At 38.7% G+C, this 24,073-nt stretch overlaps 1 protein-coding gene across 1 annotated transcript; it reads right to left on the reverse strand.

The window, feature by feature from the left end:
* Positions 1-91: 91 nt before the first annotated feature.
* TRAPPC3L (trafficking protein particle complex subunit 3L) lies at positions 92-24,029 on the reverse strand. Its single transcript, XM_088139800.1, has 7 exons — positions 23,386-24,029; positions 22,415-22,478; positions 14,485-14,532; positions 13,984-14,081; positions 12,007-12,106; positions 4,001-4,186; positions 92-2,047 (listed from the first exon to the last, which is right to left on the reverse strand). The coding sequence occupies exons 1-7, from the start codon at positions 23,523-23,525 to the stop codon at positions 1,928-1,930; spliced, it is 756 nt and encodes a 251-aa protein (XP_087995926.1). The 5' UTR covers positions 23,526-24,029; the 3' UTR covers positions 92-1,927.
* Between the last annotated feature and the right edge of the window lie 44 nt (positions 24,030-24,073).

Consider the following 24,073-nt stretch of genomic DNA (forward strand, 5'->3'; position numbering starts at 1 on the left):
ACTGTGCAGGGCAGCCAAAAGGGGATAGATGGAGGGGGAGATAGGTGGGTGGGGGGAATTGCAATGCCCCTGCAGTGGTAAGAGCGGGCGGGCTACCAAGCCCCCGAATTTTGATCATAACAGTGAGGGTGCTGCGATGGCCATATCTTCAGGCACGGGTGATAGGTATGGTCATTAAGCAAGGACTACCTATATAGAAATCATAGGTGCAGGAACTGAATTTTTCTTTAGCAAATTTTAGGTTTCAAGCTAAAAGCAGTATCTAGAAAAAAGATCCACCCTCCTCATGAGATTCATAGGAAGTGGACCAGCAACAGAACTTTTCAGGGATAGCCCCCATTTTGTGGAAAATCTTACCCCTGGAAATATGGGTAGCTCTGACTTTTAATTAAGAAGCAAGCTATATTAGTACTATTCCAGCAAGCTTTTGGCCTGTAGTTCTATTTGGGTGACCATAACATTTAATTCAGGGTCATCATTCTTTTAATTGTTTTGTTTATTTTGTTGTACTTTAACTGCTGTACACTACCCAGAGTCCATATGGGTTGAGAAGCTTATAAATATTGTTAAATAAATGAATAAAATAGGCAATTGCATACATTACTCCTTCCTCCATTCCTTCTTTCCTTATACAGCAACCATATACTGCAAATCAGGATCCCTGGAAATTGGAATTTTCCATGGGTTTTTTTAGTATAATCCCTAGGAAATACAATTTTCAAAGAACCTAGAACTTATTAATCTACACTCAGGAAGTCTTTGGAAGAAATATTTCCCAGAAGCCATGCTTCTGCTAAGGTTGCATAGTGAAAGCTACAGTCATTAACAGATAAGTCTTGATTCTCCTTTTGCCCACTGAAAGTTATGTCAGAGGAAGACATTAGTAAAACTCTATCATAAATGAAGGGTACACTAAAAAGGCAATTATTTAATACATAATTTAGCTTTTGACAGAATAATGACCCCCAAACAGAAAAATATATTTTACATCCTCATATCATTTCTTAAGTCCATGTACAGTTTGGTTCAGATAACATATTTCTGAATTGTGTCTCATTCAACCTTTCCACCTCTTTAAAGAAAAGTTATACACATCTTAAAATCCAAAGGATAAAATAAAAATAACAATGGGCAAGTCCTTTTCTCAGCAGAGATAGTCCAAGAAGAAGCCAGTTCCCTCAGAAGCCTGACAAAAGATGTGGGCAACATTTTGATGGTGGCCCAAGAAATGCAAAACTCAGAATAAGAAGTCAAAGTCTTCAGGATGGTGTCATGGATGCAGTCAAGATTCTGGGGAGGGAAAGTATTAGGGGGCTTTGTTTTGTTTTGCTTTTAAAGCATCTTGAACTTATTTTAGGGCTGCATTATCTTCTTTTATATTGCCTACCTCATGACATTGATTTGGGGCAGGTATGATTGAAGGGACCTGTAATGGCCACAGAAAGGAGGTTTGGAGGTTGTATTTAGTCCTACCTGCTGCATCTCATAGAACTTCCTTGTCTAGCCTTCTACAAACTAAGAAAGATCCCTCAGGAAAAGAAATCCTCAGGAAAAATGCCACTCCTAAGAAAGCCTTGCCCCTCACAGCCTTGCATTGTACTTTACCTCAGAGAAGCAGATAGAGCACAGCTCCAATATGAAACAGCATGCAAGGATATTTTTGAGGGAGCAGAGATTCCTTAGATATTCATCACCCAGTTTCTGGTAATCCATTTGGAATACTACACATTCCCTGGAGGAGGGCGGGGAATGCATGCTAATTTCTTGCTCCTCCAAGCTTCTGGACATGCATGGCCTGGCCTAGAAAAAAGTTTGCTTTGAGCCTTGTTCTGTGTGGATGGTCCTTCCTGGATTGGAAAGTTTCTCTTTCTAGGCAACTACAAAGGCTTGGCTGACCCTATATATATAATTACTTCAGATAACAGCTTCACTTATTTCTTTTGTGTTTCTTGGTTTCAGGCTTCTTCAAGAATGTGATTCGAATTTCTGTCACATCATCCCCTTTCAGAGTGTCTTGAAGGAAAGTCACTTCAGCTGTTAGGTGTATCTGAAAATAAAAAGTCAAATAGATATAACAGGGAGAAAAAGTTAACAATAACAGTAAAGCCATACAATAATGGAGTAATTTATTTGTTAAATATACTGTATATCCTGGGATTCCACCAAATAAGGCTTGGAAAAATAATAAGGCTTTTAGCTGGTGCTGAAAATATGGGTGCAGGTCAAGATGTTATATATGTATACTGCTAAATATCCATAAAATATTGTAGTTACTGGCTTCACCTTCACCTTTCAAATTTTTAGAGCACCATTTCTATACCCTCTATATGAGATCCAGTTGCAGACATGGTCAATTTGGCTCATGTATAGAAGTCTAAGTGCTTTTAAGTGTACATGTCAATGACACCATGAGATACAGTGGTTGGGAAAAGACCAAAAAGTTTTTTTTTTTTTATGCCTTTGAGTCAGTATTGAATCCTGGCCACTGCCTGGATAAGTCCCTGCAGTTTTCCAGGCAAGGTTTTTTTTGGAAGTGGCTTGCCATTGCCTTCTTCCTAGGGCTGAAAGAGAGTGACTGGCCAAAGGTCATCCAGCTGGCTTCGTCCCTAAGGCGGGATTCGATCTCCCGGTTTCTAGCCTGGCACCTTAACCACTACACCAAACTGGCTCACAAAAGGTAAAATACCAGACACAAATGCCCACACAGAAAACATTTGCATAGAATGTCTTTGAAAAGCAAGATATAAGCCTAGAAGGACAATTAGCCTTATCTAGTCTGTTTCCTCAATGTAAAAATCACCCTATTTCTTTACAAAAGGCTAATAGCATCTGTAGAAGAATCTGATTGGATCTGCACATCACACTAAGCCTTAATCTAGTTTATTTGCTTTTAGTTTAACATTTTCTGTGAACCCTGGCAGTTTTGGTTTATCTAATAAATGATGGGTAACACCTATGGCTAGAGGCATTTGTGTACCATAGTGGTTAAGGCCCCAGGCTAGAAACTGGGAGACTGTGAGCCTTAGGAACAAACCCAGCTGGGTGACCTTGGGCCAGTCACTCTCTCTCAGCTCTAGGAAGCAGGCAATGGCAAACCACTTCTGAAATCTTGCCAAGAAAACAGGCAGTCACCAGGAGTCAACACTGGCTTGAAGGCACAAACACACAAAATTGTGTACCAGCCTACAACTATGTTGCTGGGTTTGTACTGCATACTAAACAATAAACCATAATAGGTGAGTCCACACAACATAATGATCCAAAAGTATGGGTCAGTATGATCATATTGATAGAAGATTTTATATAAATACATAAAAATATATTTCATATTTAGTATTTACACACACACAGATAAGAATTTGTACCCATAGAAACAAGATAAGGTGTACATTCCAAGGATAGCTTCTTCCCAGAAAAAGATGTTTCGCCAATGGTCAAGGGGCCCTAGGAAGGAAGGAAGGAAGTTCCTAATATGGAATGATACTGAGGTGGGAAATGGGTGACTGAGTAAGGGGTGGTATTCTAGTATTTTATAGGAGGGGCTGAATGGAATGTATATAATGTGCTATAGGGGGAGAGTCCTGCATGGCCGCCCGCCTAATAGCTTGCTGTCATCGCTTTTGCTTTTGAGTGAAGCAGAAAGAACTTAATTTCATGCAACTGCCTGTTGTCTCTTTGATCCTGGCTCAGAAATGAACATAGCAAGAAATAAAATTCTAACAATTTATCAGGCTGATCATAAGTGTCCACAGGAGGAAACGGGGGGGGGGGGGGCAGGGACAATGTAGACACTGCAATGTCACAATACACACTCCTCTTATACAGCTATTGCAATGCAAGTATTAAATGTTGGAGGTTGTGTCATGATGTCATGCATATATATTGTCATTGGGGCAGCATCATGGTTAGGAACAAACAAGTATGAGGCTGTTCTCTGTATGTATGGATGCGTGAGGGCAGAAAAGGGCAGAGAAAGAAGAGTCAGCCTTCATTTTCTTACCATTTCCAGAGCACCTCTGATGGTCCCAGACAACAGACTGCAATAGCAAAGGGATGATCGACTTGCTGGTAGCTCCTCCACAAAGTCCACTAAGGGATTCTTGCCCAGAATGAGAGAAAACTCATTTCCCATTGCATTGCTGCAAGTCACAGTAGGGGTGACACCCAGATACATCTTAAAAGCAACCTGACAATGGAACAGAAAATGCGTGCCATGTCATCACCTGGACAAATGATATGTTATACCAAATAAATACATTTTGGACATTTCCTTTATTTATTATAGGCATTGCCATGATTTTCATTAAGAGAACCACATCATGCTGAGAGGCTTAATATTTCTGCCCTCCTCAGCATGAAGTTCACAAGACTTATTTCTTCATGTTGCAAATAATTTTAGGGGGGGAGGGAGAATCCACAGTAATGCCAGCAGGGGCTTTTCCCTTCTGAAGCTCACCCCAGTGCAGTGTGTGTATGTGATCTTCATCAGGATTTCAGCTGGAAGAAAACTAATTCACAATCTGAATGAAAACAACCCTCCCGGTTATTACATAAGAAAGAAATCCAGCCACACTTATTAGCTATGCCTGTTTAGAGTCATGCTTCTTTCTGGAGTTGTGCACAAAACAGAAAATGTGTTTTGTTTTAGAGCTCAAACCCAAACATCCCATCTGGAATGTTCCATGGAAATAATCTGAGTTTGTTGCACTTTTGACAAGAGAAAACCTGAACCAGTTTAAGCATCCCATATTCCATTGAAACAAAGATTGGAACACTTCAAGTGTCTGGGCTGTAAGGAACACTGGAAACAGAGGAAAGGCCTCCTGCTCCTTTCCTTTCTAGGATCACAAGAACAGATAGGGTAGCAGTTCACGCTGAGTGCTACTACTGAACCAGTTTGCAGAAAAACTGAAAGAGAGAAAAAAGGATACTATCTTTGACAACTCCTATTATACAGGCATTAGTTTCATGATCCTTCTATCCTGCTTCCTTAGGTTCAGAGAATTCTTCCTTTGACCTGGGTTATGCTAATTGAAAAAAAATGTGATGAGATACTATTAGGTTGGCTGTCGTTTAAAAAAACTCAGAGAGACCTTAATCTCACACCCATCCTTTCCAAAACAATTATCTCTTCTAGGACAGGAGAACATTGTGAAAGAAAATGAATTCTTGTCAGTTCTCTAACACAAAGGGAGTTTCTTTTAAAAATGTTTTGACATAATATATTTTTAATCTAAATTAAGATTGAGCGCCCAAGAAAGTGTAGCAGTAGTGATGTATTAAGTTCTATATGAAGATTATTATATGAACTATCATTTTCCAAATTGATTGGAAATGGTCAGCAACATGGATGAATCTAAACCTGATAAGCAAAATTTCAATTTTAGCCAAAACTTGAGCATGGAAAGCCCCATTCTTTCTTCAATCCTTGGTTCTCTTTCCAGCCAAAGTATAGAATTAGATACCTATCTTAATACTTTGTAACAAAAATTTGGATTGTACTTATTCTAAAGAGCTAATGTAGAAGGTAAAATTGGTCAGGGCCTAATTGAACTCCACTGAGACATGGTCAGCATTTTGGCCATGAACAGCTTTAAGGCCATTGAATCAATCTTGCTTCCTCTCCCATAGAAGAATCTCAGGACAGCAGTTCTGGTTCTCTGGGCTGTCATGTTTACTTGTCAATCAGCCTTTTTTCCCCCCTGAAGTATGAAAAACCTTATGTAGATACTCAAATCACTTAACCACCAATTGTCCTCTTGCATGCCTTTAATCCTTTAGTGAAGAGTATAATCTTGGTTATAAGATAATCAATTACAAGTTGACCATCAGGGCAATACTTTAGGGACCTTCTTAGACCAATTGAAGATTGTGATAGTATCAGCACATCATCTGATAAAGTTAAAAGGACAGTTTACTCTCCAAATAGCACATATATCCAAATCCTTAGATGTAAATTAACATAACTGTTTAAAAGTGGACTAGGATACAGCTCTTCTTGGCTCCTTTTCGGGTTAGAACAGAGCAAAGGAGTTTTCCTTCAAATTGCTCTTTCATGTAACTTATACATCAGCATTAACAAGTTCTTGTCAATTGTGGAGTTCCTGAGTTCATTCCACAGTTTTACTCTGAAAAGAGAGTCAACTGCAGATTTGAAATCAATAAAGGCTGCCTAAAGGACTGTTCTGAGCTTGATGGTGTATTTTTCAACCAAACGTTGCAATATGAAGGCCTATTCTACAGTTGGATGCCCAACCCAAACTCTACACTGCTCCTCTTCTGGGATTTTGTCTGGATCTATCCAGTTTAATAGCTTCTAATATATAGGTCTCACATATAATTTACTCATTGTATTCAGGAGATTTATAGGTTTACAATTCATTTGAATGTCATTATTATCCTTTTTGTATAAATGGGGATACCAATTGCTGGGCCCCAGTCATTTGTTAATTGGGCTGATTTGTCAATACAGATAAATAGTTGTGCCAGAATTGGTCCATACCAGTCAATATTAGATTTAAGCAATGCTGCTGGAATAAGATGGTTACGTGGGATCTTGCCCTCTTTCATTTGATTGATCAATTTCCCCATTTCTGCAGTTGAAGTGAATAGCCAATCTGGCAGAGACAACTGATAGAGCAAATTCATGTTTCCCTGATGGGCCTGGAAGAGAATCACACAGGTTTTCACTAGAATATGACATGCCGAAGGATGAGTGTTTGGGCTCAGATGCCAACCAATAGCATGCTAGAATTTGTCACTATCTCTTATATCCGAGGATTCCATTACCTGACCACAGGTATTCCGCAAAGCCACTATTTACAAAAATCCTTCTGAAGGGGTTTATACTTTCTTTTTATACCTACAAGGAGTCCAACAGTTCTAGAGAAAAGTCTCCAGAGCTATACTTTTTTGAATTCCTGGCCTTAACCTGTTTTTCCGTGATCAATTTCTGCAATTTTAAATAAGATTCTCATTAAAAAACCAGTGATGAAAGGATCAGGACTGCTAAAACTTTCCACACTTATCTGCAAAAAGCCATTCTGTAACTGTGTTCCTTACTTCTAAATGCAATTTAACTCAAATCAGACGAATATCCTTTAAACAGCCAATAAGGAAACTGCACCCCAGTGGTAAACATCACAATCAGTGTAGGCCTTTATTCCAAAGCACACAATCTAGCTCACTAGGTTATGTGAAGTTAACATATTATTCCATTTAGATCCTGGCTGTCTCCCTTGACAATTCCATTTTAAAAATATAAATCAAGATGGGTGGACTTCTGAGCCAGGAGAAACACAGCGATATTGCTCTTAAGAGTCATAGAGATGCACTCCCCATATTGGGGAGACGTATACTGTAATACTGAGTCATTTATCCCCAACCTGTTCTTTAAGTCCCTACCTCCTATGATCTAGAGCTTTAAACAATTAACAATATTTTGCTGTGTCTCATCCCACAGATTTTGGTTGGAAAAATAATCATTGAAAGGGGAGGTATACATTGATTAGCAATACACTGTGGTGCTTAAACTTAAAATCACTATACCCAAATGTAGGTATTGGAAAAGGATAAACCAAGTGTGAAAATTAAAACAAACATTTTGAGGGTCGGGTTATCCTCGGGTGGTGCATTTTTCATGGTATTTTGGTTAAAACTTTGATGGTTGGCTTATCCGCAGAAGGGCTTAACTGCGAGTATATACCATATGCCTAAGCCCCTCCCCACAAGCCTATCCTCCTTTTCACTAGGGGAGGCATTATTAAAGATAAATAAGAGCTGTTGTGCATCCAACCTGCAATGTTCCATGCAATCTGAGAAAAATTAAATAGCACCTCAATAGTAAATTATCCCAGCTGTGGTCAGTCAGATCTAGAGGAGATGATGTTTTTGGACTGTCAGATAAATCCCCAGGAGTGGGAGTAGATTTAATGTTTAAAGTAATGTTAAGTAAACCTGCAGGTGATGTATCAGAAATTTGTATTTTTCCTAGCTTTAATCAAAGTATCCTTTCTCAGCATTTGACTAATTGATCCCAAGTGATCTTCAATCATCATGGAGGGGGAGATGGATACATTAGACTCTGCTGCAGCTACTTTGACTTCTGATGGATTGTATAATCCTGTACAGTAGAGACTTTATCAATTCCAATTATGATTTCTCCTTCATGGTTGTTTGACTGTTGCTGACCTTAGTTTCAGCTTTTGGGGATGAGTGTGCAACACTTGGAGCCATTGTTAAGAGGGACTTTTAATTATCCAGCCTTGCCATAATTTCCCTTTGCTCTAATTGGGGCAAATTTTTATAACAAACTGTCAAATTAGATTCTTCATCTAACATTTGGAGAAGGTCCTTACTGGAGAAAGATCTTATATCAGATTCTTTTGTTCCTTTAGTGTAGTGTTACTACTAAGTTATACTTTTTTTTCTAAAAGATTCAGGGACATTAATCTCAACTGATCTGTATTAAATATGAAGTCAACTTCTGCTGTTAGCATATTGGGGATTGTTGAGGTTGTCTTCTCCAGTGGGAATCTCTTCTGAACCTGTGGTTGAAGAGGGAGTGAATTTTGTAATATTGGATACATGCTGAAGTTGTCTCTAGGCTGGTTAGATACATTCTTCGATTTTTAATATCATCCAGATCTTGGTGAGGAAGTTTCTGTTTAAGCCCTAAGAAGCCAAAAAGTTGAGATGCATCATTTTAGTTAGGTCATTGATTGTATCTGGCCTTTGAGTTACAAACCCTTTTTGGTTATATTGGTATAATCTTTCAGCATTCCCGCCATTTGCTTGGTTGAAGTCATAGTATTATATGTACAGCTGCAGTTGTGTAATACTCTACTCCCTCTTATAGTCTGATAAATGACTTAACCCCTTTATTAATGTTACTTCCCCATGATTCACATAGCCCCACAGAGGGCAATGGGACTGATTGTTGTTACTCACCAGCTCTGTGACATGCCTGAGTTATCTTCAGGAACAGGTTTGCGTGGATTGGATTTGATGGAATAGAATTAAACCATCCTGGATCAATGGACATGGCCACAGGTCTCTAAATGCAAAAATATTTGCAGGCTAACCAGATCAAGTTCATTCTGTACAGTGTTAAGGGACTTAGTTGCTCTTTAAAACTCAGCAGGATCCTGTTCTGATAAAAGGGATCAGGAAACCATTCTACTGACTTTAAATCATGGGAGGTGAAGGTAGACAATCTAAAACAATGCTCAGGGAATGAGTTGTGCTTGGAGTACTTGGAGCAATAGCTACTTGGGTTGATAGGCTTTATGTCTGAATTGTTGAGTAATTTCTAGGTCTGAAATGAGGCTTTTATACTCTTTGAAGACTTACTGGTGTCTGCCAAGGTTCTTCAGGATATTTTGGCTCCTCTAAGAATAGCAAATGCAGTATGTTGTTTTCATTAATGCCTCAGTGATGGCCACTTTGATATTCTATCCTAGGAGGTGATCTACTTGCTACTTCTCAGTTTTCTCTTTTGTTTTACTGGAGCTGGAATGTAGTGGCTTCTTCTACTATACTATTCTAGCCACTGTCAAATTTTCAACACCCATTGGACTCATATCACCACAACAGGGGAAATTACAATGTTTAAACTCCAACATGGCTTGTGTCATAAGTAAAACCCAAAATAAGTTAAAATAAATAACCAAACCTTGTTTAATGCTGGAAGGAACAGAGCTTAGAAGAACTGATAAGAAAGATGTTTACTCATCGTGATCTTAGAACTCCTTCCCTTGCTCAACAAAACAACTCTTTTTATAAAGAGTTCTTAAAAGGTCTGTGCTAAAAGGAGGAAGAACTCTAACAAACACAGTGAATTAAAACATTTCTTTGCAGCAAACTACACTATAGACTACATCAACAAGTGCACATACAGAGTACGTATACACACACACACCTAGCTTAAGCAGGCCAACCAGAATGCAGTCTTTTGCATTTTATAATGCTCTCCAAAGTGTCCATAAACAAAAAAGCACAAGAGAACGCAGACTCCAAATTATCCAGTGTATAACAAAACTAATACATCAACATAGAAAACTTTGGGGAAAGCTTAGCTATGTTTATGTACTCTGTGCATGCTCTTTTGCTCTGTTTATTGTGGAGCTTTCAGGGTGCCTTTGCACTCACTACATTTATCAAAGGCATTCTGAATTTCAGAATCAAGAGGTCCCAAGGACATGCATAAAGTACAGACACATACACACTGACAAAGCCACTCAAACCAATGCTATACTAAGCAATATCTGCAAGAGGAGTCAAAAAAGGCAAGTGTTTGTTGCAGCAGGATCAAAACCTCACCTCTTGCTATGTCAATGCACATACTTTTTTGAACCCCTCCCATAAACACTGCTGACTATGATTGTATGTTTTGCTTTTATATTCCACCTACTTTTTTTTTTGAAGGCCACAAATGCTTAAACTCTCACACATAAATTCACCTTGCCCATAGTAATCTTCACAAAAAGCCAGAACAAAATAGCAGGGGCTTTTGCAAAGGAATGACTTTCCAAAATAAATAAAATAAAAAATGCATGGAATGGCATGGTGAGTGGAGGACTGGTCACATCTAGAAGGGCTCTCTCATTACACCATATGTTTCTTGGAAATGCCTGCATCACCCCAACCAGTTAGCTGCAACTCTATATAAATTTTCAGTTATACAGCAGTTGAAGACTGAGAGAAGAATAATTACAGAGTAGATCTCAGGGTTAGGTTCTGTGACTTCAGATGAATGTTGAAAGAATCCAATAGAAGCATTAACTCAGGAAGAAATGTTAAAAAGAGAACACTCAAAGGTTGAATAGTGAGGCCCCAATTTCACTAAAAAAAAACAAGTAACATTAAAAATAATTTTTTTAAAAAATTAAGGAATTGGGGAAAAATGATACTTCAATATTTCAAGCTGCCCACCTGCTCAGTAGCAAACCCTAAAAAGCTAATTCAAGAAGGGAATTCTTGGAAGTTGTGGCCGATATGACCATAACAAGTCCTGATGTCTGATACAAGGAGTCACAGCGTTTCTGTGATGATGTCACTGTAGGCATGTCATCATTTGTCCCCCAGCCAGATGTCCAGGCCTTGGAGTTAGAAAAGGGTTATATTAAAAAATAACACAGTTTCTGTCTCTAAGAGAAGAACAAGCCCAAACTGAAAGAGGAAAAAGATCAAGTGAGTAGAAGTAAGTTTCTTACGCTGGGGTTCAATTGCTTTTTGATGTACTGACTGTTCTAAATTTTCTTTTTTTTTCCAATGGCTTTTGTCTCTTCTCTGCACTGGGTCTCAGATTTTTTTTTTTAAATGCTTCTGATATATTTTGGCCAGAACAGTTTAAAAGTCAGAACACAAATACTCCAAAATCAGCCCAAGGCAGATACGTATAATTGTAAAAACTCTAGTAATGTGATTTTTAGGGACATATTTGGAAATTGGAATTGGAAATTGCCTGAAGGCAAATTGTGTAATTGCCAGGCTAAAATAGCCCTTCCCAATTAAGTCTCCTTCAAATGTATTGGATTATAACTTCCAAATTTCTGACCAACAGTTCTATTAGCTGGGAACCACAGGGATTGGAGTCTAACACATGTAAGAAAGTGAGCATAAGAGAGATCTCTGGGGCTGGGAAAGAAACAGGAGTATCTGAAAACATGACTAATGATAAGCAGATGGATGTTTTAATGTCAGCCTTATTTGGGAAAAGTGTGGTCAGCCCTTTGGTCTCCCATTCAGGAAAAAGAGGAGCAAAGGGCTCTCAAAGACCCTTCCTTAATGAATTCACTAATAAATGGGTACTAAAGTTTGGGCTTATTCAGTTTCCAAGATTCTACATATTAACCCCTACCTTCTTGACAATAAATTAACCAGTGAAACTCCTTGTGAATCTTTCTTTCTGGGTTATACTCTGCTGTTAGGGGTCCAGACCAGGAATGCAGTGCTAAGAGTGGGCTCAGCCTTGCCAAATGAAGGTGAATCAGCATCCTTGGGTACCTGTGCAATTATGTCTGCAGTTTCAGAATAACTGCGGCACTTCTTCGCAGCAGAGCGAGCCAAGAAATCTTCAACCAACCTGATGCCGATGCTGTATCCCCTGACAGGAAGACAGAGCAGAAAAAAAAAAAATGGGCCAGCTGATTATTTTCAACTCTGTTGTCTCCTTTCCTTCTCTGCATTTTCATTCATGATTTTGTCGGGCAGAGTGATAATCACAAACACTCCTGTTTGTGCAGAGCGCAGCAAAAACTCCAGGAAAATATTAGCCATGACAGCAAACACAATGCAATGTCCATTTCTTGTTTCCCAAAGAAATCCAGTCAGAAAATATATACTAACTGGTGTTTATTGATAAAAATGCAAAATTCCATAAAATGCAAATATTATACAAAATATAAAGAAAAACACATCTTCTCATTTACTGTAGCATCCAAGACTTATTAGCAACACAAGCTTAACAAAATCTCTAGCTACAAACTCTTAGAGAAGAGGTACGCTACTTGGTACTTTGTTACAACTACGTAGCCCATAAAACCTACATAGTGGCTAACACTAAAACAACTAACAACTACTCAGAGAGGCTGAACATTTTCCTCCCCTTGTATTATAGCTCTATGCCACCCCCACCGGGTACCTAGCATACACACGCCAATAGGTGGCAGTAAATAGCACAATACACAACACACAATAACAGGTGTTTTTCACATGATCTCTGTAGTCAAAATATTATTTGTTATTGTTGCAAAGATAACGGGATGAATCCTTTCCCATGAGAAAGAAAATCCTGACAGATTTAAACTGCTACCTTGATGAAGGAAGACAAAGTAGTTCTGCCTTTCTCAGTTCTTAGGTCATTTGAAGAAGTACTTGATCATTTGTGCTCCCAAACTCTGCAAGGAACACCACATGCTGGAACCGGCAGAATGAGAACGTAGCCAAAGACCAGCAGTTAAATCACTTATGGGATAAACTTGTCCTACCCACCATTTTCTTCAGCTGAACTTCCTGAGCTTCTTGTTGTGAATATAAATTGGACACATGGCGAAAATTGTTCCAAGAATCTTGGCATAAAGGCGAGATAAAACATTGCTAATGTAAATAAAATAATGGATGCAATACTCTGGAGAAGAGCTGCATTTTCCAAGCAACAAAATAGTATGACTCCAAGTTGAAGTAAGGAATATTTTTGGGGGAGTTGGGGCATTTACTACTCTTTAAATGGAAGTAGGAAGAGATGCCCCTGGACCCTGAAACAAACATTTATTTCCTTCACTCCACCCACAGCAACCATGGTTAAAGGTACTGGGAGAAACATCAGGTAAAGAAATTTAGTCAAGGCAGCTTGATCCTTTCCTTTCCTTTCCTTTCCTTTCCTTTCCTTTCCTTTCCTTTCCTTTCCTTTCCTTTCCTTTCCTTTCCTTTCCTTTCCTTTCCTTTCCTTTCCTTTCCTTCCCTTCCCTTCCCTTCCCTTCCCTTCCCTTCCCTTCTTTCTTTTGCAAAACAAGTCCCTTCCTATAACTTCCCAGCATAGCAACATGGAGGCAAAGGAGGAAAATTAGCATTTTTAAATTTTGCTTTTTAGCTTGAAGTGGAGAGAGATTTGCATTCATTCAGGGCCTTCACTAGTTTAGGGGGCACAGCCTGAAAATCTTTTGCACACTTCTATTGGTCAGCTGAAAGCAACACCGATGGCTTATAGTGATCTCTGAATTTTCCCAGTATTCCAAGCTCAGTAACAATGGAGAAGATTGGATGGTCAGCTTCAAAACAGGTTGGGGAGTAGAAACAGAATCGTACGGAAATTTCCCAAGCTGACATCTACTTACAAGTAAACAGACTGAAGAACAGGGAAGACAAGTAGAGATGGGCGGCTATATAAATGCGACATATAAATAAATATATATATTTTAAAAAATAAAATTTCTCAACCTTCATGAGTCAGTGTCATGCTGCTTCTTGCCGTCGTATACTTACATGCTGTCCAAATATTTGTTCACATCTTCATCCTTTTCATAATCCTTACACAGTTGGGCTACCAAAGCGCCATAAGTGAGCACAAAAAGCTCTCTGCTCTGTCAATCACAGGAAATACTGAATGAGAATTGAAGAAAAACATACAATCCTCTACCCCAAGAGGTCTACACTATATAAATATATTTTCTAATGAAAAAGCAGAGAACCCAGACAGGAGCTGGGTTCACACATTACACAAAGCCAAAGAGTGGTTTTGCTTTGTCCTACTGAGTGACCCCCGTGATTGTGACTTGTTAATCAGCATTTATGCCTCAGTCTGAAATGTGACACCAGACACAGTGGCCTGGTTTAGTGCAATATGTGAATCCAGGCAGTGTCCACTGCAAAACTGCACATGTGCTGACAAAAAATAATAGAGCCTTACATGCCGATATGAATGCCCCAAATATCCCAGGACCCAGTGATAAAAATTAGGATAGGTGCGTTAGTCAGTCTGCATACCATGTGATGAGCTGAAGCAGAGGATGAAATGGCGGGCAATTGCCAGTCCTAGAACATAAAAAGAAGTAAAAGAGGACGGAGCACAAAACGTCTTGACTGGTTTTATTTTACTTTAAAAAAAAAAAATATGATGAAATTAAATGAAAAGGCAGTTCACTAATCAAAAGGAAAAAATTATATAGCAGTAAGCCACTTAGTGAGAAATAATACCAATAAGAAGCACAACAGAATTTATCTCCTAGTTGGAGTTATATAAAACTAGGTTTGCAACCAGTCATGTATATTTCTGTATACAATATTAAGACTACTCAAATATGTATTTGCCTTTAGAGGATATATAGTACAGTGCAGTGTTTCTCAATCTCAGCAGCATTAAGATGGATGGTCTTCAACTCTCAGAAGTCCCCTGAGCCTGAGAAACACTGGTATAGTGTGAGTTTACATGGGTAATATTTGCTCCAGTTTGAGAAAAAGAAATGCATCCGAGGATCAAAACTTTAAAGGCACTGCCACTGCTGGTGCTGCCACCTGGTGGTCTAGAAGAAAAAATATCAGGACCTGTCCAGAATATCAGGAGCTGAAAATATTTGAGAGGCAAAATGGCAGCATCTTCAATAAATAAAATTTCTCCTTAGACCATTCAAATACAGATGCAGAACAAGTAAAAAATTTTTTGCCTCATTGAGAATTAGAATAGCTTACAAAACCAGCCCCTTTAAAGAAATGTCTTACCATCTTAAGGACAATTCAATATCAAATTAGTTCAAGAAATTAGAAAAAGGGAGGGAGGGAGGGAAGGCAGGAAGGCAGGCTGATACGTAGAGAGAAAGGAAGAAATTAGGGTCTTCTATAGATTCAATTTTGTGGAAAATCATTATAGCTGTAACCGCAAGCGCTGGAACAGGACGTTTGGTCAAAAGAGTTCTTTCTTCCTACTCACCCTATTTAAAATGTAAACAGTGAAGGCTTCACTAGTATACCTAGGTCACAAAACACATTCAATAGGGAAAATGAAGCACCACCACCAAACAAGCATAAAAGAGCTTGGTACCTGTTAGATACACAAGCAAGCCTTACAATTTTGGGGTTCTCTGGTCTTCTGTTTGCTGGACGTGACATTCTTCTTGGACAGTAGGAAGATATCTTCAGTATTATATCCCTCCTGGCTTGGACAGCATTCTCTGCTGCTTTGGTTGCCTGTTACTCCATTTCTTCCTCAACCCTAGTTCCTACTTCCCTTGCCTACACCCTGTTTGTAATGAACTCTGATGCTACAAATCCTGCTTTTTCTGATGCTCCTCCTCTCCTCAGCATGCCTGAGATCTTCCAAGAGAAATGTGTTTGGCAAGAAATCAAGCTTGCTTCAGTAAACAACCTGACTCAGATCGTTAACTGATCCATTAAACAAAACAGCCTGCAAATTACATGCAAAATAGCGATCTTCCTGCTTGAAGCCTGCCATGAGAGAGATGCTTTCAGAGAGGCTTTTAACACAAGGCCCTGCCTTGTGCATAACGTTTTATGGCAGGGGCAAAGGACATTTTCCACTCTCCATCTTTCCCCACCATTTTCCTAGGTGCTTTTAGGGGAAGATTTTATTGCACATTTGCCCTACCTTAGTACACAATTTCATGAGGATGTCAGACGAGAGTGCCTTCCATTTGTAAAGACTTGCTTTTTCCATAATCTCTTTCTTTCCAGAGAGTATCTGTCCATCAGAGACAAAAGAGCTCTGTAGTGCTTTAGACTGCAAAAGCCAACGTGTCTAGAAACATCCCTCCCTTTTAATTCCCATAAAGAAAAGCCATTAAGGAAGGGAAGAGAGGATGACTTTTGATGGGTAACATCAAGGAGTGCTCCCTCTGGAACTGCCCTAAGTTATGGGCACGTGACCTGACATGCCAGGGCAGTGAGGGTTTAGCCTCAAGTTTCAGTCTAGGAAGTGGCTCACTGAATTCCTCCAAACATTCTGCCAAAATGTAATTTTTAACATGGCAGAGCATGATTCAATACATGGGAAGTGATCAATTATTTGACTTAAATAATGGATTTACACTAAACAATGTATTAACTATTTAACTTGGGGACTGCAAAATTTGCAATACTCCCTAAAATGATAAATAAATGTATGCAGCTCCCTCCCAGTGAGGAGGCCCAGTGTGGTGTAGTGGTTAAGGTACCAGGCTAGAAACCGGGAGACTGTGAGTTCTTATCCCGCCTTAGGCACCTTGGGCCAGCCCTTCTCTCTCAGCCCTTGGAAGGAGCCCTTGGCAAACCACTTCTGAAAAAATCTACAGGGACTAGTCCAGGCAGTCACTAGGAACCAACACTGGCTTTTTTTTAATAGTAATTTTATTAAAAATTACAATTATAACAATAAAAATGAATATAAACTAAAAAAAGAAAAAGTAGAAAGTGCAGAAAAGAAAAAAATAGAAAGAAAAATAGGAAAGAAAGAAAAAATAAGAATATAGTAAAGAAAAAGTAAAGAAATATATAAAGAAATGACTGCCCCCTTCATCACAAGTATAAACAATTCCAGTAACTTAGCATGGTCTCTTAAAATACAACAAATGATCTCTTCTTCCCATATCCCATCTCTTATCTATAAACAAAACCTTAAAGCCTCATTGTTTCAGTCCTCATCAGCAAAAGTCTATTAAGGGTTACCAGAGATAACAACATATCTATTTTAACCTTGATCAAATATATATTCCTTCCTTTTACTTCTAACAATCTTGATCTTTAGTTCTTTCAAATAATGTCATAGAACTTGATTTCTTTTCATTTTTTCTTTGCCCCTTCTCACAAAATTCTTCAAAGCTTTAACAAGTTCTATAAATCCAATATAGGAAAATTATCCAGGTCACAGTCTTGGTTTGTCATTTGTATATCACTTTTAAGACATCAGCTGGTTTCTTTTGTATGTCCAGTGTAACTTCTTTTTCCATTTTCATTCTTGTTGCCCGTCATTTTTAAATCCACTTCCAGATCAATCTCAATCTTGTTAGGTAAAACTTGTTCCTCTTTCATAACATCTTTTAAACACACTCTTAAAGGCAGACACTCTGAAAATTAATTTCTGGGTCCACTGTTCTAAAATATCCTTCAATATGTCCAATGTTAAAATATTTTGCTTCATTCTGTATCAGTAAATCAAATTTAACTGTTCTTCTCCTTTAATTGTAATCTTTAATTCCTTCTGGTTCCCTCCAGTGTCCCACCTTCAAAGTCTCATCCTATCTTTTTTTTTTTTTTTTTTTTAAGAGACTACAAAACAAAAGCATTTTCCTACAGGAAGGATTTAACATCTTTATTACGGTCACAGACCAGAATTACAAATAAAAATACATTGAAATACATTGAAATACATTAAAAATACATTAAATGAAGTGAACAGAACATGATAATATATTTACAGATTGGTGGGATCATCAGTGGGCAGTCAAAATCTGCCTAATTTTGCAGACAGTATAACAAAATTTAGCTACGTTCAGGGAAAATAAATCATTCTGATCAAATAGCAACAACTGGACATAAAAAAGATCAGAATTCCCTGGATATTTTATCAGATGAGGAGTTATTGAATGGGTTCATGAGTCCTTATAGAAAATACAGTATAACAGGACGTGTGCTATAGTTTCAATAGCCCCTTGTCCACAGGGGCACAATCTCAGCTCATATGGGACTTCTTTGTATCGGCCCTCCAAAACTGCTGTAGGGAAAGCATTACAGCGTGCTAGAGTTAGTGCCCTCTGAAATTTGGGAACAGTGATGTAATTTAGGTATCTTGCTGGCTTATAAGAAAAGGCTTGACTGCTCAAAAAAACATTCTTAGGCAAAGCAGACTGATCCTGCTGGATTTCCAGATCTTTGATATGCTGTTTGAATTCAATGAGTGCATGCTCATAGCCCATCATTAGGAATGCCTCACTAGAGAAGCCGAGATGTTCAAGTTTTTGTAAGATAGTCCTGAACCATACTGATTTATAATTATCCTTAATAAGGAAAGAACCCAAAACTGTAGGGAAAAACAGTAGTTTCAGCTAATGTGCTATAATACAAGTCCATGCACCTGTTTCAACTTTGGACAACCCTGCTTCCCTTAGTGCTACATTTGGGATACAAGGGGCTACCTGAAATATGGCCCTTAAGAATTTGGATTGAACCCTTTCCAAATGTATAAAAGAAGGATAGGATCCTATCTGGACACCGAAGAGTAATTGTGTGCGAGCCTTAGCTGAGTATAGCTTCAGTGCTGCTGGGATATACTGTGCTCCCCTGGTAAAGTAAAAGGATTGGACTGCAGCCACTGTTTTCTGAGCATTTTGTATAACATAACTTTGGTGTGCACTGCGTTTAGTGGAGCTGTGAAAAACCATGCCCAAATATTTAAAGGATTTAACTTGTTCAATATTCTGGCTGTTTATCCTCCAAATGTGCAGTTTAGGTCTCTTTGCAAAGACCAAAATTTTAGTCTTGCTATAATTGATTTCGAAAGCTTCTTCAGAGCAATAGCTGGCCAGAGCACTCATGACTTGTTTGAGTCCAGGAAGGATTCTTATTTCAAATCCATCTGGACCCTTACTCCATTTGTAACTTTCCAAAATCAAAGTTGTAATCACCCTTTTGCTGTTTATTCCAAATTAAATTTGGAATTTAATTAAAACATTTTTTAAAAAATCCTTAAACTTGTATTTAAAACTTCTTTCACTAAGGATCGAAGGAAACTCACCCAGTGCTGGAAAACTTGTCGATCCAAAGGTTCCTAATAGCTGAAAAGAAGTTAACAAGCAATTTCCAAAAATGATTAGAAAAGGAAGTATGCAAACTTAGTGTCCGTTCGAAAGCACCAACTGTGGTTTGAACAAGATGGCTTTCCCTCATCTCCCAGAGCTCTAAACCCACCAAAGACTACTGTCTTGCAGTCTCCTCATAAGGAGCAGCTGTCTGGAGCACTTGTAGGCAATCTGAAGTCCCCTCCTTGTCCAGAGAGGAATTATGAAGAGCCGGTCTACTCACTGGTCTACTTCATTCCACATCAGTTGTCAGCTCCATTCAGTTCACCATTTCTTCCCTGGAAGTCAGGGAAGTAGGGCTTCATGAACTTGCTGTCACCCATTTTGACTTTATCTCTTCTGAAGATGCCCCTTTCCCCTTCTGATCAAGATCTCCACAGGACAGGGAGAAGAGGTTCAACATCGCCTTCCTAGCAACAATCCTGAAGAGAATTGCCTCATTTTTCCTAAAGCCAGTGGCTACAGAGGCAGGATTTTTGTAAAGCTTCAGTTAAAAACATTTCTCTATTCTATGATCCCTACCTCCATGCTTAAAAAATGATATAGTTGCCGACTATATATTTGATGTTTCATGAAGTGTAATTCTACAAAGACACATCCAATTTTAAAACAATGAATATATGCTGATTTTTCAAAGTATACTGAAACTGCTTTTAAGGGGTAGTGCAATATTAGAAAATAAATGAACTGCATGGAGACCAGTTCTGTCTCCTGACAGCTGAATCATTCCTTTTAATGCTATCTAATATTGCCATCTGGCTGCTCTGAAGTACACCTGTGATTTATTCCTCTTCAATTTGAAAAAGATCGGAAAGGCAAGGAATTGAATAGATGTCATGTAGACTTTGGGAAAAATTGTGCCTGATTGTAGAATCTTGTGTTAAACTGTATGTCTTCATTACTAAGGGAGTAAGGTAGTGTGCCCAAGGGGCAAATTAGGGCTTTCATTTAAATCTCATTGATTTCAACAAAATTAAGGCATGACTTAGTTCAGATCTATTCCATGATGTTCCCAAGTACCTGCAGATTTTCTCAGATATTTTATCTTCCCTCTAACCGAAACACACTGCTAGGGGTGGGAGGAGAGAATATACTGGTGATTAAACAGCTAGAGGATGATCTACACCATTACTGTTTATTGTTGTTTACAGTTTTATTGAGGTTGTTATTATGTTCCTTGTATTGATTTTTAATTTGTATACCTCCTCAATCTTCTGGAGTGACACAGTTTATAAATCTTAAAAATAAATAATAAATACATTGAACTGCTTACCCTGCCTTTTGTTAACAGCTAACTGTGACAATTTCAGTGAATGATAGCCTTAATCTATTTGTTCTTTCATCCTATGTTCATGGATCACTGTATTTTTAGGCAAAATTGCAAATCAATGCTTCTATACGCATAAACTAATATTATTACTTTGACTTTGGAGCTAGCCCAAACTGTGATCAGAAACATAAATCAGTTCTTCCAAGTGGAGTCCTGTAGACAAAACAGCATTATCTATGCACAACAGTGAAGTATCAGCAGATTCAGGGAAGTTTGCAGAAGTACAAATAATGGTATCAAAACTCTTAGAAACAAAATGCAAGAGAAAAAAGGACAAAACAAGCCAGATAGAACTGAAATATTGAATTGCATGCAGCGTTGTAGTTTTCTGGAAATTGTTGAACTAATTTGTATAAGGTATTTTACATCAGAAAGAAAACTAAGTTTTCTTCTTCATTTTGACTGTATTTATTAAAACTGATCAGTGAATTCTTTGTGGCAGTATATTACAGGTGATTGACCTGCAACCTTTGAGAAAAAACTCATTTCTCAACATTTAAGTGAGGTTTACGCAACGTTATCTTATGTTAAAAAATTTAAATGTGTGAGGTGGAAATGTGTGAGGTGGAAAATTTTATGTAGAAAAATAAAGCCCTAGAAAAAACATGGCAAGAAAATCTGTTCCACATCACTGTTGATGCTGAATGATGACTGATGGGATAGGAAGGGATAGAAAATCAATTGAAATGGGGATTATAATGGAGTTTTGTGAAAGAGGGCATGGTTGACTGACTGAGAGTGAACAAAATCACACTCAGGGAGAAGAGTGTGTTAATTTATAAACCCAGGCACACCTTTCTGCATTGCATTACCACATCTTGGATCACACATTCATACAGATACCTATGTCTGTGACTAGCATGTGTTCTTTATTTATTTAAACTTAGAAGGCTGCCCAACTCCCAAATGTACGAAACAAAGTGTAACAAACTTTTTCTGGGTTGATCAGCAGTAAAACTTTATTTCAAGCGTTTGCAAAGGCAGGTGGACTCCTCAGCATCAAAGTAAGAAGCCACACCCACCTACAGATCTCAGCATAATTTATACATTTCTATCCCGTCGCTCAATCACTATCTTGTTTTGTTATTGGTCAGGCTCACATTCTTGTCCAGTATTACATATGCAAGACATGTAATTTAATATTCATTAGTTTAGTGCTCATGCTCAGTTCTACTCTTCAGCTGAAGGCTTTGGTTAGTTGATAAAAACTTCATTTAGATACTTGTAGTGAGTTCTAATACAGCGTTCTATTCATCCCTTATCTCTAGCTAGCGTCAACCTACGTGAACTCACATAGAAAGAAGAGGCTTCTTTATTTTAGAAGGAAGACCTTTCTGTTCCAGCTACCTCCTGCTTTTGTTGCAACCAATCTTAAATGTGCTCACACAGCAGAAAAAAAAAATTATTTCTTTGTCTGTTTAGGTTACATTATGCTCCTTCCCAGAAAGCCCCCCCCTTTTCTCAGATAGAAATTTTTCTATCTGACCTTTTTATAAAACAATCGAAGTTTCCTTGTTAATGTTGGTCAAGTAAAAGCTACCTTTTTGTCACTAATAACTATTACTTTTTAGCATTTCTCACACAAATGACTCTGGGTACTCATCAATTTAAAAGCAAGGAAAATAATTACAAAGAAACATATGTGCCCTGACAAAACACATATTCATTTCTTCATCAAATGAGTGATCATAGGATTGCATCCTTACAATCTGATGCGTGCCTATTCAAAAATAAATTCACTTTTTGTTTGAGTGAGGTGAATGTGTACAGAATTACAATGTTAGTCTTCTTTTTAACTTACCATTATTCCTTCTATAATCTCTGTAGAATATTTTGCAAAGATTTTACTTCTGTCCTTTTCCTCCCTGCAAAATTATATTTGATGATGGATTAGATCATAATTGTGAATTGTCAATATGGACTATTAAGCCAAATATTTATTTATTTTATTTATTTATTTAATTTCTATAACCACACATCTCGACCAAGTGACTCTGGGTGGCAAACAATTCTAAAATAGTTAAAATAATTAAAAACAATACAAAAATAATTATATACCACAGCTGAGAAAATTATCATAATAATTATCAGTATAGCCAGGAGATGGGGTCCTTAACACATTTGGGGCCCCAGGTCCAGGCACACAGGCAGGTCTTTTATATATATATATATATATATATATATATATATATATATATATTAGAAGGTCCACTGCAACACAGTGGCTGGGCTCACATGTTATGCTGAGACAAGATGTGGTGTGCTTTTGGGGGGGGGGGGCTTAGTATGATGTGTGTCCCAGCCATTATAGTTTAGTCCTATATATACAAACCAGGATATCACGGCTTGGTCATACATGAAATGTATAAGACTGGGGTTACATCTATTTAACCAAGATCACATACACAATGCTACAGAGTTATATTTTAAAAACATAACAAGAGTTTAGCACTTGCCTTTTAAAGAAGTAGTTTAAGGTTTGTGCCGGAACTGGCTCAGGGGTTACACATGAATTGTCACTATTAGTTTTCTGGCATATAGCCTGCCTGCCTGCCTGCCTTTTTTTTTTTTTTTAATCTTTTCAATTTGAGGTAGTTAGACTAGCACCCATTTCATCCCAACCTCCGTCCCACAAAAAGTTTTGGCCCTCATGCTGCTCAAAACCAGGATGGCTGTCAAACAGCAGGATGTTTGCCCTTTTGGCTTATACGATGGGGATCTATTTTTAAGCATACATTGAAAGACTTCACTGCCCACCTACAGACATTGTACCTTCGTGCTGCCCAGCAAAGCTGGCCTAACGAGGGCTTAGTACCTGTCAGGATGAGGAAGCTGCAATTAGTACTTGCCGGGCTGTAAACGCAGACTTGCAGAAGAGCAAAGGCAGAACAGCCAAGCTGCCTGCAGAACATCTCCAATGGCCAGCCGGGAGGTGACCACGAAACCCACTGGCTCTACAGAACTTATCCCCGAGGCGAAGAGGCTCGGTGCAGATTTGCTTAGGTGCTCCTCTTGCCTGCAAGCTAGAGGTCGTCTTTGGGAGGCTAAAGGGGGAGCGGAGGGCGGCAGAAAGTTGGGAGAGGTCCCAAACTGGGCGGCACAACGGGAGACACTGGGCACCACGCGAGGGAGGAAAGCGTGTGCAATCTAAGCAAGCTTTAGCACGGAGCAGCACCCAGTTGCCCCTTCGCATTAGGGCTGCAAGCAGTTTCTATCGCTCTACGATCAAGGCAATCAAAACCATCCCTAGATAACAACGATTCCGAAACAACGCCGGAAAGAGCGGTCGGGCAGCCATCGGAACCCCTCCGGCAGCGGTTTCAAAAGATCCCCGCGGCAAAAGCCAGCTGAGGACGGCTTCCTGGCGGATCGCGGAGATCAGCTGTGTCCCCAGGAAGGCAGCCCTGATCAATCAGCAGAAGAGCAACGGATCGCCTTCCAGGCCGAGGAGTTGCGGCGG

Source organism: Python bivittatus, unplaced genomic scaffold (assembly GCF_059951505.1).
Source record: "Python bivittatus isolate LINGU-HERP-01145 unplaced genomic scaffold, Pbiv_v1 ctg000020_np1212, whole genome shotgun sequence".
NCBI classification, from domain to species: Eukaryota; Metazoa; Chordata; class Lepidosauria; order Squamata; family Pythonidae; genus Python; species Python bivittatus.